Source organism: Astatotilapia calliptera, chromosome 3 (genome assembly GCF_964374335.1).
Source record: "Astatotilapia calliptera chromosome 3, fAstCal68.1, whole genome shotgun sequence".
Taxonomy (NCBI): domain Eukaryota; kingdom Metazoa; phylum Chordata; class Actinopteri; order Cichliformes; family Cichlidae; genus Astatotilapia; species Astatotilapia calliptera.
In genome coordinates, this window is record NC_137424.1 from 75,003,883 (window position 1) to 75,020,057 (window position 16,175).

At 43.5% G+C, this 16,175-nt stretch overlaps 1 protein-coding gene and 1 long non-coding RNA gene across 2 annotated transcripts; one reads left to right on the plus strand and one right to left on the minus strand.

The window, feature by feature from the left end:
- Nucleotides 1–11,088: 11,088 nt before the first annotated feature.
- LOC145422644 (uncharacterized) lies at nt 11,089–15,871 on the minus strand. Its single transcript, XR_013903934.1, has 2 exons — nt 15,576–15,871; nt 11,089–13,338 (listed from the first exon to the last, which is right to left on the minus strand). It is a non-coding gene; the product is annotated as an uncharacterized LOC145422644 (long non-coding RNA).
- LOC113019707 (P2Y purinoceptor 14-like) lies at nt 11,875–13,816 on the plus strand. Its single transcript, XM_026163528.2, has 3 exons — nt 11,875–11,916; nt 12,006–12,265; nt 12,358–13,816. The coding sequence occupies exons 1-3, from the start codon at nt 11,890–11,892 to the stop codon at nt 13,031–13,033; spliced, it is 963 nt and encodes a 320-aa protein (XP_026019313.2). The 5' UTR covers nt 11,875–11,889; the 3' UTR covers nt 13,034–13,816.
- Nucleotides 15,872–16,175: the final 304 nt, after the last annotated feature.

Consider the following 16,175-nt stretch of genomic DNA (forward strand, 5'->3'; position numbering starts at 1 on the left):
TGAGAAATCAGCAAACAGAAGTCTGGCCGAGGAGTCAGGGAGCTTAATTTGTTTGTGGATGGAGTCCAACATGAAGATTTTTGCATCATCAACAACTCTGCGTGCACGGTAAGCAAACTGGAGTGGGTCCATCACGGGGTCTTACGATGAGCTGTTTTATGATCTTCTCCATGGCCTTTATCACCAGGGAGCTGAGGGCCAGAGGACGAAGATCATTCAGAGACTTTGGGTTGTTTCTTCTGGGGATGGGGATGACTGTGGAGTGTTTCCACAGCTGGGGGACGGTGTGACTATCAATTGAGTGTTGAAATGGAGTCTGGAACACACTTCCTAGTTGCCCTGCGCAGTGCCTCAGAACTCGACTGCTGATGTTGTCAGCTCCTCTCCCTGGCCCTCCTGAGGGCTCTCAATAGGTCCTCATTCCTGAAGGTGACTGCAGAGCTGCCAGCTTTGAGTGAGGATCTGGAATCTTCAAGCTGGGCCATGTTGTCCATCTCAAACCATAATGAAAACATTATTACAACTGAAATAGGAAAAAACATTAGAGGAAACAAAAAAATCTGAGGTTGGCAACACTTCCTGGTAGGTTTCATGTTTTATAGTGTTTTATTAATATGTACTAGTTTTTTTAATTTTAATGTGCAAAACATTTTTGTCACAAAACAAAAACTTTGTAGTTATTTTTTGTAATGTAGCAGAGTGAAGATGTTAAAAAAAAACTCTAGCTAGCCATGTTTTTTAACTAGCAAACATTCCTCAGAAATATGAATCTGTGATAGTTTCACAATGGCTGCTGAATGATATGAACTGAATAGCCCCCTAATAAACTGCCCTGAATCATAAAGACAAATGACAAGGTCAGACTTCCCCACTTCTTGCTACTCACACCCATGTTGTCTGTTCCTAAAAACACATCTGACCTCATTTGCTTTTAGGTTTGTACCTGCTTTAACAGCTTGATTTCCCTACTGATTTGCATGTTCTTGAAGTAGATTCACCTTTGTGTAACCTTGCTTGTGTTTCTTTGGCCCAGAGGCGCGTCATTTCCAGAGATATTTTTCTTTTAGACAAGCACAGGTATGGACACATCACCAAAAATACCACTATATGTATTTTTGGAGCAGCACCACTTCCACTACACTACATGTAGTTGTTTTATTGTCAATAAAACTCTGAAACATGAGCATTATAAAATTTATTGGTCAATATATCATAGAAACACGTTAAATGAAAGTTTAAAGTTTACTTTGGTGTGAAAACATTTGACGGCATAAAAATCCTGTTGGCACCAGTGTTGGGCAACTTACTTTATTAAAGAAGTAATTAATTATAGTTACTAGTTACTTCTTCAAAAAAGTAACTGAGTTACAATATTCTAAAAGTAATTAATTACTTGAAAAGTAACTATTGAGTTACTTTAAAAAAAAAAAACTTTTAACCTTCTGGGGTCCAGGGTATTATTGTCCATTTTAACTACTTTTGATTTTCCCTCTACATTTCACCTTTAAACTATTTACTTTGCCTTGTTTGGTGTCATTCTTTTCAGCACAACCTCACGTGTCTGAATTTACAGTTATGTTTTCATTTTGACATACTGTATTAACACAATTGATCTAAAATCAGACAAAAACTGTAACAACCACAAACATGTTTAATGATCATATTTCACAACTTTAAATGCAAATATAAATTGTCAATTTTAAAATCCTATGCACAAGTTTGCAAACAACAAAGTTATTTGCATCCATTTACCTTTTACCTTAATTTTTTTAATAACCATTTCAAACTATTTACAGAACAATCAGCTGTTCTTCAATAAGATGCCACAAATTATTTGTGCCACTCCAAAAACATAATTTCTGTCCACTATAAAGGAAACATCACAGCCTGATACCTGCAGGTCTGACAGCAGCAGGTGTATCACTCCTGTTTCTACCTGGAGACAGCAGTCGCCTCATTGTTCTGACACAAACACAAAACTATCCACAACACTACACACTAACTACAAAAGACAACACATTAACTACACACTCCAAACACGCTAAACGTCACAAATCTCTCACACCTCAAAACTCGCTCTCTCTCTTTCGGCTGTCTGCAGTATCACTAGAAGGCAAAGAATATACTGTTGTCCTTTTTTCCCTCTTTATAAAACATCTCTTGTACAACATATCCAATTTCCTTCCACATGTGCAAAAAGCCTTGCATCTCTAACTTTCTCTCCAAATTGATCAATCTGAGCTATCCTTCTGTAGAACTGAGACCCATGAAGACTTGGGATCTATGGCATTGGTCTCATCTGACTCAAAAAGCAGAAGAGACCAGCTGTGTCTGGTATGCTAACTAAATCCTGGAGGTGGTGCTGCAGTAGAAGAGATATGAGGACCAACATAAAGATGATGGTGCAGCTGGCATGAATGGTTTTGATGAGCAGGCTGACTGATGCAGTTAAAAGATAATTCAAAAGCACTAGAGAAGAATTTTTTTTAAAACCATACTAGCCCCAAAATTTCGAAAATAATTAATGATTAATCAAATCAAAAATCCATCAAAAATGTCCCTCCCCCTCCCCCCAAAACAGATCCCAGTAAATATGTTTACTTTAGATCACAGATGGATTTTCAGGTAAAGAACCTCAAATCAACTGTCACGGTTCTGGGTCAGTTTGGCCCAGTATTTTGAGTTGTTATGTTTTTGCAGGTTTAGTTTAGTTCCATGTGTCATTTTCTGTCTGTCTCTCAATGTCGACTCTGCGTCTTTGTGTGATGGTTTCTTGTTCCTGTTTTATTGTGAAGGTCTGCGTCTCATGTGAGTGTGAGTGTATGTGTGTTCAGTTTTACCTCTGTCTCGTCTTGTTGATTACTCCCAGCTGTGTTCCCCACCTGTGTGTAATCTCCCTGTGTTTCTCTGTGTGCATTTAAGTCGCGTCTTCTGTCTTTGTAGTTGCTGGTCTGTCTGTGTTTCCACCCTGTGTCATCTGTGTGTTTCCCTGCAGTCAACCATCATCTGTTTCCGCCCGCTCTCATTCATGTCCAGGTTCGTGTTCTGTAGTTAGTTTGTTCCCAGTTTAGTTTAGTTTAGTTTGTCCATTTCCTTTTTGTGTTTAATAAACCACCCTCACACCTGTACAAGTGCCTGCGTTTGGATCCTCCTTTATTTTCCACACGGCTCATCTCACTCGCCGTGACGGTACGGACCAGCCAGATATGGATCCAGCGGCATTCAGCCCACCCAGGGAGCTTCAGGAGGCCGTTATCGACTCTGTTTCTAAATTAATCAACCAGTGGTTAGAGCATGAGGGAGAAGTGTCTCTTTACACTGTGGAAGCCAACCTACAACACCTTATTTCCAGTTACCCCTGGTTATTGGACTCACTGCATCCACTCGTACAGAATTTTGTTCTTCACGAGCTTCACCTTCACCCTCCCACCGCTACCGCTCGCCCACTCGCTTCAATGGAGGACGTGCTGTCCGACCGGCCGGACAAGGAATTACCCGGTCCATCGGAGCCTTCTCCGAGATGAAAGCGACGTTCGCGCCACTGGCGCGGCACCCCACAGCCGGATGTAGGGACATGTAAGCAGTCAGCTGTGGTGAGTGAAAGGGACAGTTTTTCTGCTGCGTCAGACTCTGTGACTATGTTTTCTGGAGCTATTTTTTGTGTGTCTTCTGAATATAACAATAATTTTTCCGTCTCACCCATGGCCACTGCTCCAAAGACTGCCTTTGCTGAGCCCACATTCAGGGTTAATGACTGTGTTCACGCTGTTGTTTCTAAACCTGGAGTTACTGAGTCAAGCACCACGAGTTTAGGGAATGACTATGTTAGGGGAGCCTTTTCGTCCGCCTCGGTTCCTTCAGGTAAAGCAATAAACTTCCCCGAAACAGTTTTTCCTGACCATATCCACACCTTCACCACAATTCAATGTGGGGCCTGTAACACAGTTAGCAGTACAGTTAGCAGTTCAGCCAGCAGCCCAGCTGCCCTCAGTTCAGCCAGCAGCCCAGCTGACACCAGTTCAGCCAGCAGCCCAGCTGCCACCAGTTCAGCAGCCTACCCACTCGTTCATTCAGCCACCATCCTCACTGTCTCATTCTAAGCAGGGAACACACTTCACCACAACATCTGCTGGTTCTCTTAAGCTGGCCATGTCAGAGACAGTTGCTCCCTCTAGGGCCTCCCCAGAGGCTGGGTGTCAGTCACCAGCCAACTCTGGACCCCTAGAGGTCAAGACGCCAGCGCCAGCAGCCTCACCGGAGAACTCACCAGAACAGTCTCAGCTCTCAGCACCCCCTGAGAGTTCAAGTGAGTTCACCCGTCCGCCTCCGTCCTCTGCTGAGTGTATTGGGGAACACTTCCAGCCCTCTGAGGACTGCATCCCGCTGTTGCTGCCTGAGTCTAGCCACTGTGCTGCTCAGTCCCAGCCAGTGTCCACACTGGCAGAGGTCTCCGTGCCTGCTGCTTCAGTGTCTGTTTCCATTGGAGGGCCGAGGGCCCGTCCAGTCTCAAGCCATGTTAGCTGGTGGTTCAGGTGAACCCAGCCAGCGTCCTGCCTCGTCGGCTGGAGGGCCTGAGGAGCCCAGCCAGCCTCAAGTGTCGTCAGCTGGGGGTTCGGGAGAACCAAGCCAGCCTCAAGTGTCGTCTGCTGGAGGGCCCGAGTCGCCCGTCCAGCCTCAAGTGTCGTCTGCTGGAGGGCCCGAGTCGCCCGTCAAGCCTCAAGCAGAGTCAGCTGGTGGGTCCGAGGAGCCCGTCCAGCCTCAAGCCGAGTCAGCTGGTGGGTCCGAGGAGCCCACCCAGCACCACTCCTCGTCTGCTTACGGTCTGGGGAAGTTTGTTAAACCACCACCTGCTGAATCATCCCCTGTGACTTCTACACTGTTGCCTGCATCCACATCACCTCCTGCAGCATCACCACTGTCAGGTTCCGCAGCCGTCCCGCTGCCGTCAGGTTCCGCAGCCGTCCCGCTGCCGCCTGGTCCAGCCTCCGCGTCTTCATCCACGCCTGGTCCAGCCTCCGCGTCTTCATCCATGCCTGGTCCAGCCTTCGTGTCTTCATCTTCGTCTTCGTCTGGTCCTGCCTCATCTGGTCCTGCGGTTGCCACACCGCCGTCAGAGCCAGCTCGACCCGTTCCGCCTCGCCTCTGCCGGCCGTTTTCCGGGCCTCTAAGTTGGCATAATGGCCTTCGGGGACGGCCTCCGGAAAGAGTTTGTCGCCGCCGCTGGCAATCGCGGCCGACCTCCGGACCTGCTCAGTGGCCGCCACTGCCTTCCAAGTGGTCAGCCTCCAGAACTGTTTGCCCGTCGCCGCCGTTGCCGTGTGCACGGTCGGCCTCCAGAACTGTTTGCCCGTCGCCGCCGTTGCTGTGTGCACGGCCGGCCTCCAGAACTGTCTTGGTCTTTGTGTTGTCGACCCCCGGGTCGACCCCTGAACTTTTCTCGGACTCTTGACCTGTAGTTTGGTTTTGTTTTTGATCTGTTTTCCAGTGTGCTTGAATTGTTTGCTTGCGTTTTTGGACTCTTGTGCTCCTTGTTTTTTGTTTGGTTTCTGGTTTTCTGTATTTTCATGACCATTTACACTGAAAATCCTCAATGAAGGCATCAAAACTATCAACGAACATATATGGAATCATGTAGTAAACATATAAGTGTGAAATAACTCAAATAAAACATGTTTTCTATTTTAGATTCTTCAAAATAGCCACCATTTGCTTTGATTACTGCTTTGCACATTCTCTCCATGACCTTCATTATTTAGTCACCTGAAATGGTTTTCTAGCAGTCTGGAAGGAGTTCACAGAGATGCTGAGCACTTGTTGGCCCTTTTGTCTTAACTCTGCGATCCATCTCATCCCAAACCATCTCAATTGTGACTGTGGAGGCCAGGCCATCTGGTGCAGTACTCCATCATTCTCCTTCTTGGTCAAATAGCCCTTACACAACATAGAGGTGTGTTTGGCATCATTGCCCTGTTGAAAAATAAATGATGGTCCCATTCCCCTCTACAAATCATTACCTTATCATGGTGGAGGTGTTTGTATGTCCCATGGATCCCAGGGGCTATGTTGTCCGGGGGCTCCTCCTGCCTGGTAGGGTCTCCCTTGTCAAATTGGTCCTGGGTGAGGGACCAGACAAGGAGTGATTCAGAAGACCTCTATGAGAAGAACACCTAGGGAACAGTTCACCCAGCCTGGGATAGGGTTACTGGGGCCCCACTCCGGAGCCAGAGCCAGAGGCCTTAGTCCATGGGGCCAGCCAGGTACAGCCCGAAAAAGGGACATGGGTCCATCTTCCTGCAGGGCTACCACCCACAGGAGGGCCTGTAGGGGTTGGGTGCATTGTGAGCTGGGTGGTGGCTAGGAGCAGAGGCCCTGGCAGACTGATCCCTGCTTATCAAGACTTGCAATTGGGACATGAATGTCACCTCTCTGGTGGGGAAGGAGCCCAAGTTAGTGCGTGAGGTTGAGAGGTACTGGCTAGATATAGTGGGGCAAAAAAGTATTTAGTCAGCCACCGATTGTGCAAGTTCCCCCACTTAAAATGATGACAGAGGTCAGTAATTTGCACCAGAGATACACGTCAACTGTGAGAGACAGAATGTGAAAAAAAAATCCATGAATTCACATGGTAGGATTTGTAAAGAATTTATTTGTAAATCAGGGTGGCAAATAAGTATTTGGTCAATAACAAAAATACAACTCAATACTTTGTAACATAACCTTTGTTGGCAATAACAGAGGTCAAACGTTTACTATAGGTCTTTACCAGGTTTGCACACACAGTAGCTGTTATTTTGTCCCATTCCTCCATGCAGATCTTCTTGAGAGCAGTGATGTTTTGGGGCTGTCGCCGAGCAACATGGACTTTCAACTCCCGCCACAGATTTTCTATGGGGTTGAGGTCTGGAGACTGGCTAGGCCACTCCAGGACTTTCAAATGCTTCTTACGGAGCCACTCCTTTGTTGCCCGGGCGGTGTGTTTTGGATCATTGTCATATTGGAAGACCCAGCCTCGTTTCATCTTCAAAGTTCTCACTGATGGAAGGAGGTTTTGGCTCAAAATCTCACAATACATGGCCCCATTCATTCTGTCCTTAACACGGATCAGTCGTCCTGTCCCCTTGGCAGAAAAACAGCCCCATAGCATGATGTTTCCACCCCCATGCTTCACAGTAGGTATGGTGTTCTTGGGATGCAACTCAGTATTCTTCGTCCTCCAAACACGACGAGTTGAGTTTATACCAAAAAGTTCTACTTTGGTTTCATCTGACCACATGACATTCTCCCAATCCTCTGCTGTATCATCCATGTGCTCTCTGGCAAACTTCAGACGGGCCTGGACATGCACTGGCTTCAGCAGCGGAACACGTCTGGCACTGCGGGATTTGATTCCCTGCCGTTGTAGTGTGTTACTGATGGTGACCTTTGTTACTTTGGTCCCAGCTCTCTGCAGGTCATTCACCAGGTCCCCCCGTGTGGTTCTGGGATCTTTGCTCACCGTTCTCATGATCATTTTGACCCCACGGGATGAGATCTTGCGTGGAGCCCCAGATCGAGGGAGATTATCAGTGGTCTTGTATGTCTTCCATTTTCTGATGATTGCGCCCACAGTTGATTTCTTCACACCAAGCTGCTTGCCTATTGTAGATTCACTCTTCCCAGTCTGGTGCAGGTCTACAATACTTTTCCTGGTGTCCTTCGAAAGCTCTTTGGTCTTGGCCATGGCGGCGTTTGGAGTCTGACTGTTTGAGGCTGTGGACAGGTGTCTTTTATACAGATGATGAGTTCAAACAGGTGCCATTCATACAGGTAACGAGTGGGGGACAGAAAAGCGTCTTACAGAAGACGTTACAGGTCTGTGAGAGCCAGAGATTTTCCATGTTTGAGGTGACCAAATACGTATTTGCCACCCTGATTTACGAAAAAATTCTTTACAAATCCTACCATGTGAATTCATGGATTTTTTTTTCACATTCTGTCTCTCACAGTTGACGTGTACCTCTGGTGCAAATTACTGACCTCTGTCATCATTTTAAGTGGGGGAACTTGCACAATCGGTGGCTGACTAAATACTTTTTGCCCCACTGTATAGTCAGGCTAACCACACCGTACGCTTGGGCTCTGGAACGAGTCTTCTGGAAAGTGGGTTGGACTCAGTCTGGAGTTGCCCCTGGTGAGTGGCGGTTGGCTGGGGTGGGTATTCTGGTATCCCTTCGGCTTGCTGCCTGTACGTTGGAGTTTCTCCCAGTGGACGAGAGGGTTTGTTCCCTGCGCCCTCAGGTTGAGGCACAGGTCCGGACTGTCGTCTGTGCTCATGCATCACAATACCCAGCCTCCTTGGAGTCCCTTGGCCGGGTGCTGGAGGGTGCTCTGCCTGGGGACTCTGTTGTCCTACTGGGCGACTTCAATGGTCATGTGAGCAACGACAGTGAGACTTGGAGGATCTTGATGGGCGGAATGGCCTCCTGGATCTGAACCCGAGCGGTGTTTTATTGTTGGACTTCTGTGCAAACCATGGTTTGGCCATAACAAACACCATGTTCGAACATAAGAGTGTCCATAAGTACATGGACACTCTAGGCCTCAGGTCGAGGATTGATTTTGTAAATGTATCACTAGACTTGCAGCCATATGTTCTGGACACTCATGTACAGAGAGGGGCTCAGCTGTCAACTGATCAGCAGTGGGGTTTTTTAGCAGGTGTTTGACCATAAAGGCCTTATTTGTGCAGTCTCCTCCTAATATTTGATGTAGAGATTCTGAGGTGCTCTTAACTTTTGCCATTTGTGAGGCTGGTGACTCGGGTGAATTTATCCTCAGCAACAGAGGTGACTCTTGGTCTTCCTTTCTTGGGGCGTCCTAATGTAACCCAGCTTTGTCATAGAACTTGATAGTTTTTGGTCTTTGGTATAGTGAAAACAGGACTGTTGGAAAACCATTTCAGCTGACTACGTTATGAAACTCAGTGAGAGAAGACCAAGGGTTTGCAGTGCTGTCAATAAAGTAAAGGGTGGCTACATTCAGGAATCAAAAATATAAGATATAGTTAGAGTTATTTATCAATTTTTGTCTTTGCTACAAAATTAATCTTGCTTCACGACCGGTGCAAGAGTATAGGCTGGATCAATGCCAATCTCACCCTGGGAGTTGGTACCAGCACAGGGAATGGCTGGCACCAGCTGACCCCACCCGAAGAATAGATACAGCTGCAGGGACTAGCAAAGCCTTAGCGGGCCAGGGAACTTGAGTAGGGACCAACTGAGTCCCGACCACCCTCACCCAAGGCACTGGTATGGGTGCAGGGATATGCTGGGCCCAGGCATCCCTGGGAACAGGATCAGATGAAGATTTAGGCACAGGGGTGCCTAAAAACCGCATCTTATTAACCCTTTCACGCATAGTGGTCACTAGTTGTCCACCTAAATGGACGTGTAACAAAACTCTTTGAAAAGTACATGTTTAAAAAAACATAAGGTTCAAAAGTCTTTTTTTCATGCCTAAAGATGAATAAAAATCCTGCAGAAAAAAAATCCTGCTTGAGATTGTCATAATTCATGCATGAAAGGGTTAATCAGCAGACCGTGATAATAATAATCTTAGTGAGCTCCCCGAACAGCACCACAGTCTCAGGAGCATCCATCGCAGAAATGTGGCATGAAGTTTTCGATAGATTTGATGAGTGAGTATTTTTAACAGTATCAAAAGGTGAGGAACCATAAACAGCTCTGGAGGTGTTCAGATGAGATTCACAGACAGTCTTCAGGCAGATCAACTTGGATGAATAAACACTGGTCTCAGAACAGCCAGGCAGGCAAACATTAGTAGACTCTAACTCAGTGGTTGTGGACTTTCAAACAGTCTTAAAACTAGCGGACATAAGCACACAAGAAACAGATTCAGAGTGCACCGACAGAAACTCAGTATGAGTGGTTTGTGTGGTTCATTTGCACAGGTTTGAACACAGTGATCGTACTCAGGAGCAGAGAGAAAAACAACGTACCCTTTGGAGAGGTGGTCTTATTCGAAACAAACTCCGGAGAGGATCATTCGTGGTGAGAATGTAATCCAACCATCTGAACCCATTATCGGGTTTACGTTCCAAGTTTGAGCAAAAAAAAAAAACATCCCATGATCACGTATGCTTCGTATTGTGGGATGCAAGAAGTTGCTATGTATGTACAAGGTTCTGCACATGCCAGAGTACTTCTGTTCTCCAAAGGTCCAAAACAAAGCACCACATTTTTTTTATTTTATTGCTTTTATTTTATTGCTCCTCCCCTACAGAAGAAGCCAATGAGCAGACTAAACATTCTCACATAGTTTGTAGTGACACATTTTGGTTGGATGTGCATCATAGCCATCGTTCCCCCAAGACTCTGGAACTCACCCCTCTGAATCTGAGGTCTGTGCACTCATGGATCTCTTTTTTAAAAGTGAAAACTAATGTTTTTAAACCTTGTTTTAAGGAAACTTTTTGCTTTTCTATCATTTTTATTGTGAAGCTCTTCATAAATTAATATAATAACCTGACATTCTGTTGGCTAAAGTGTTTACTTAGATGAGTGGTTTGTGTGGAATGTGCAGGTGTTTGAAATGACCTCAAAGTATTAATTGACTGAAATGCTGTTTACCACAGTGTTGGGTTTGCAACACATGTGCAGGCATTTCAAAAATATTAATAGATTGCTATACTGGTAAGAAAAAGTTTTACCCAGATATATTCAATTTATTCTTTAAAAAAATGCTTCACACACACTATTAATCAGCTTTTCTTGCACTTAAAACTGCAGAAGGATAAATTAAAAAATATAATATAAATAGATAGATCTAGATTTTCAGTATTAGCATGTTGTTGGCCTGAAGAAAAACAGGAAGTACAACAACGATTGCAGGTAGCTGTGTGGTTACTGTGTGTTTACTGATCTGCTTTAAACTAGAGTGACACAGTTAGACAGACAGTACATAACAACCTAAGCTTTTGCTGCTCATTAAAAACAGCGTCAAACAAAGGTAAGTCATTTTTATTTCTATACCTGGATCCAATGATAATGAACAACATTCATGGTTTAATTAGGAGCGCAGGGTTTGTAGTTAAGCCAAAGATTCTTTATTTGTGCCCTGCGATCAATAATATGCTGCATACATGTTGTAGTTGAAGGCAACAGATGACCAGGAGGTAGAGCAGGTCGTCTAACGCTGTCACAGGCACAGCAATAAACTGAATACTGAGATGTACCCTCACTCGCTTTTGGATCAAGTGAATGCTTTTCTGATATTAAAGAATTTCAATACTCGACCCTCAGTTATGACTAGATGAAAGAAGGCAGTCCTAGTTACTTAAATAATCTGTGTGTTAACTTTAGACCTGCCAAGTTTCTAGAGTCATATACATTTAAATGATGTGATATTACTACTGCTGACACAGCAGGAGCTATTTTGATCATTCCAGGCACTTAAAGGACATTTCCTGATTATAAATAACTAAGTGTTAGCAGGGCCCAAAGTAAACCAGGTCTGGTTAGACACCACGTTGCTAAGATTTGTAGAGATGAATGTGTTCCTGCCCTCTGTCAGAACAATATTGAACGTGATTAAAAAACTAGGTGAGCTTACTCACATTCAAAGAGATCATTCCCACTTTAGTCAAGGGCTTAAATCAGATTAATGAGACGTTTGATTCATTTAGAAAGACATATTACTACAGAGTGAACATTAAAGATTAAAAACCATAAAAGGGGTTTCTTTTAAAGATGAAGATGATATCTATGCACGGTTTGTTTCAAAGAGGGGGGTTTATTTTTAATCTCCAGAAACATGGCTGACCCAACAAACATAACTTCATCTTACAATCAGACCTGTGATCTGGCCGTCCCGTCAGTCAGCCCTGTCTTTATGGTTGCCTACAGTCTGGTGTTTCTGGTAAGTTTCAAAATTTAAGATTACGCTCTGTTTGAAATGTAGTTATTACTGAAGTCCTGTTCTCTCGATCCCTTCTGTGTCCTCTTAAGGTGGGTTTGTTTCTCAATGGCATCATCGTGCGGTTTTACTGTTGTGGAGCTCGGCAGCAGGCATCAAGCAGCTTGATGGTCTACCTGAAGAACCTGACAGCTGCTGACTTCCTGCTCTGCCTCTGTCTGCCACTCCGCATCACCAAGTACGCCACCAGCTCTCTCACCATTCGGAGGCTCTACTGTAGCTTTGGAACTTCTGCCTTCTTCCTCAACATGCAAGCCAGTATCCTATTCATGGGGTACATCGCTGCCAACAGGTAAGGAACTAATAATTTATCATTTATTGTAAAAGTGACGTCTGCACTGATTCGTGAGTTTGTCTACTGCCTCCTTTCTCTTCTCTCTCCAGGTATCTGAAGGTGGTCCATTCTTCAGGGCCCCACTTCCTCCAGACAGTACGAGCTGCATACATCATCTCCATGATCACCTGGGTTAGTGTCCTGGCTCCAATAATCACCTATACCATACTATTTTTCATTACTCAACAACCTCTGACCTCTGACCCTGGTTGCTGTGAAGCCCTCATTAGTGCATCAATTAGACCGATCTACAAAGTCTTCCAGGCCTCCTCTTTCATACTCTTCCTGTTGGTCCTCATATCCCTGGTCTTCTTCTACTACAGCACCTCCCGCAGGGTGTTACAGGAACAGAAGAAGCAGCTGGCCTCCCGCCACTCTGAGAAGCTTGTGAAGTCTCGCAGGAACATATTGGTGCTTGTCAGCATTTTCTGTGTTTGCTTCATCCCGTATTACTTGGTTCGGCTTCCCTTGGCATTTAAGTTGGGCGGCAGATCTGTGCGTCAGGTGTTCTACTATTTAATGGATGCAACCACAATACTGTCAGTTTTCAATGTCTGTTTGGACCCTCTTGTTTACTTTTTCCTTTGTAAGAGTGTCCGAGCTCAGGTGAATCTGAAGATTCCATCCAAGAAGACCAAGAGCCGACAACCAAACAAGGGGAGTGAGTGGAGTGAGGAGCAGCAGACAGTTGTTACAACAGCAGCAAGTCAAACCAGTGAGCTGTAAGAAAAATGTAAACAGTTTAAAATATCCAGATTTACTTGAAACCAGGCCATGGATCCCAATTCAGTCTGTGAAGGTTCTCAGTCATCCAGGTCATCATGATCTCCCAGAAGCTTCTTCAGTTCTAGGGTCAAATGATACCAGATACTCCCAGATACTAAATCTGGACCCTAGAACTGAAGAAGCTTCTCGGATGAGAAGTGAAATGTCTTTAAGCAACTTAAAGAAGTCCAGATGCTTTTCTTTCCAAGCTCCTTTGATCCCAGTTGAGATAAATCCTCTCCAATTAAAAATGTAATGTAAAAAATCTAAAATAGGAGGACAGAAAAGATAGTGTTTACAAGAGTTTGCAAGTTACAGTGTCTGATTTAAATAAACTGAACAAGTGGTCACATTCATTCCAACAATTCATATTGTTAATATGCCTGAAAAATGATTTCAACATTTTCACAAATTAAAACGATTCTTTCTGCCTCTCATCAGTAATTTTTATATTTCAGTGTGCAAATGAATAAATGTTTTCACAGCTTCTGCTTATTAAGGAAAGCTCTAACATTTCTGTGCTTTATAATGTTTCTCTCGCTGCATAACTAGAGATGTCTGATTCCACAGTTTTATTCTGTCTTCATTAAAGACAAAGTTTTCATGTTGGTGTGTTCAAACCTTTGACTGTTACCTTCTCAGTTTGTGAGACACTCTCCTGCTGATGTCACACAAAAGGAAACTATAACTTTTCTCATTCAAACCAACAATAAATTATTGAATAAACCAGTAAGTTTAAAAAAACAGCTTCATCATGTTTTCCATAAATGAAATTTGATTGAAGACAATCAAATTCAAATGTACTTTATTTCAGTTTTATTTATAAAGCACTAATCACAACAGTCACCTCAGGGGCTTTATATTGTAAGGCAAACTGAAGACAGGAGAAAAGACGTGCTGTGGAAGAGAGCCAGAAATTAGTAGTTGCTAATGATTAAATGAAGAGATGTACATTCAGAACTGTTGTACTGACTCATGAATCAGCGATGTGACAGAGCTCTGCTGGAGTGTCTCAGTGGGAGCAAATCTGCATCTAAAGGCTCATGTAGCTCAAATGTATAACATAAGTCATATTTACTCGGTAAAAATTTAGGATGATTAACTTTGGGTAGGACGTGATAGAGGTGCTGATGTAAAAACAAAATTCTGTGTCAGACTGAAGGTGATGTAAAGAGATGAATCATTTAAGTGTCTCCAGCTGTGTAACTAAAGCCTTTTATTGATTATCTGAATAAACTTATTTATAATGTCTGCAGCTCTGCGCTGTGTGAAGATAAACGCCCTGAGCCAACTATTGTTGGGATTTGGTCTTTTTAAAGCACAATGTGTTCTTTATATACTCATTTTTTGACAACAGAAGGATCAGCTGTTGTTTGCTCAATAAAATAGAAGACATCCATGTGCATTACAGCAGGAACTACAACAGGAAGTGATGCAATGGACTTCACCACACATGCCTGGGCACCAAGGCCAAATTAGCACCAAGTGACTATGTAAGAGATTTAAAATAGATTTTAAATAATTATTCTGTTGTGAGTGTTACCTGACAATGAGTGGTAAGGGAACCTATATGTATTCTACATGTACAAGTATTGTTAAATACGATTTGTATAAGTCAGTTAATTAACTACGTTTCAAAGACAAAAGTATTATTCTGCAGATTCCTTCCTACAGTCAAATACCACAAAAACAGTTTGAAGCTTAATTTTTTGGTGTATGTTTTAGATATTTTTGTTTTGTTTTATTTTTTTACAATTTCATTTCCATACTTTGATTTTGAACATCTTTCTTTTTAGTTAGAAACCCACATCTTCCAATCAGTGAGTGAATCACACATGTCTGCTCCTCTTGTGAGTCTCCTGATTATTCTCTTTGCTCCTCTTCCTCTTGGTTTTTTTCACATTTTGATTTCTGGATTCTTGTTTTGTGATCTTTTTAAACATGAAAACCTAAAAAAAAAAAAAAAAACCCTCTCGCTCCTATTTTGCACTGGCTGTGTTTGCACTGTGTCTGCAAGAACACAGGCTGAAATATTGTGTTCATTTATATTTGCAGGCAGTTTATCACCAAGAATGTTCAGCCAATGAACTTGGTGGCTTGGACTGTAGCAGTAGGTTCACCTCTGGTGTTTTTAGGCTTTGTATCCATATTTGATTATTATTCTATAATATATTTGATGTGCAGCAGCAGATGGAAATTAGCCAGAAGCTAAATCTGTTACAAGGCATGCTTTCTCTCAGCTGTACACAAGCAGATGGCTGTTTTTTTCTTAACATTGTGGGTATGTTTTAATATAAAGCACCTTGAGATCAAGTACCTTAAAGCTTTTGTGCTCAGTATATATAGTACACTGCAAATACATTTTATTAATTTGTAATACAGCAGAAGTGTGGTGTCCAATGTTAGGAACTGCTGAACGCTCCCCTTTTTTGAGAGTACAGCATGAAATCAGCAGAAGTAAAAGTTAAATGTTAAGTTAAGATTAAGAACCAGCAGGACTCACCTGTCTTCGATGTATGCCTCTGAAGCGATCCCCTGCCGCATCACTGTAGATCAGACAACACAGTGACGACACTGCTAACCTGCAGGCTTTCCTCTGCTTCCTGTGTGTCTTCACTGCAAACAGCGGTGACAAAATGTTTGCACAGACAACACAGACATATCATTGGTCAGACTGAGGCTCGAGCAGTGTGTTCATCCAAAACAGAGGACTTGGAAAACGTGATCATCCAAGCATCTTCCGGTGCATCTGTGAAGTGAAATGACGTGTTAAAACTCATCAATCTTATTAACAGTTTGCATCAGCAGCTTTTCTTTGTGAATGCTGAGGGGGAAGTACTGAAGCACACATCACACACTCAGGGAGACGTGAAAGGGGAGGGGTTTATTTTCTGAATAACCTTTTCTTTTAGCTCACAAACAGATGACACCAAATATTCCTTTCACTGAAGCAGAGCAGGAGAGACTGAGCGTGAACAGCTTGAGTCTAATATTTGCTGTAGCGCTGGATCATTAATAAAAGAGAAAACGTTTTATTCTGTTTGAAAAAATCTCTCCAAGCAGTTCAAAACCATGCAGTGCAAGTGACCTCGTTTGGGCTTTG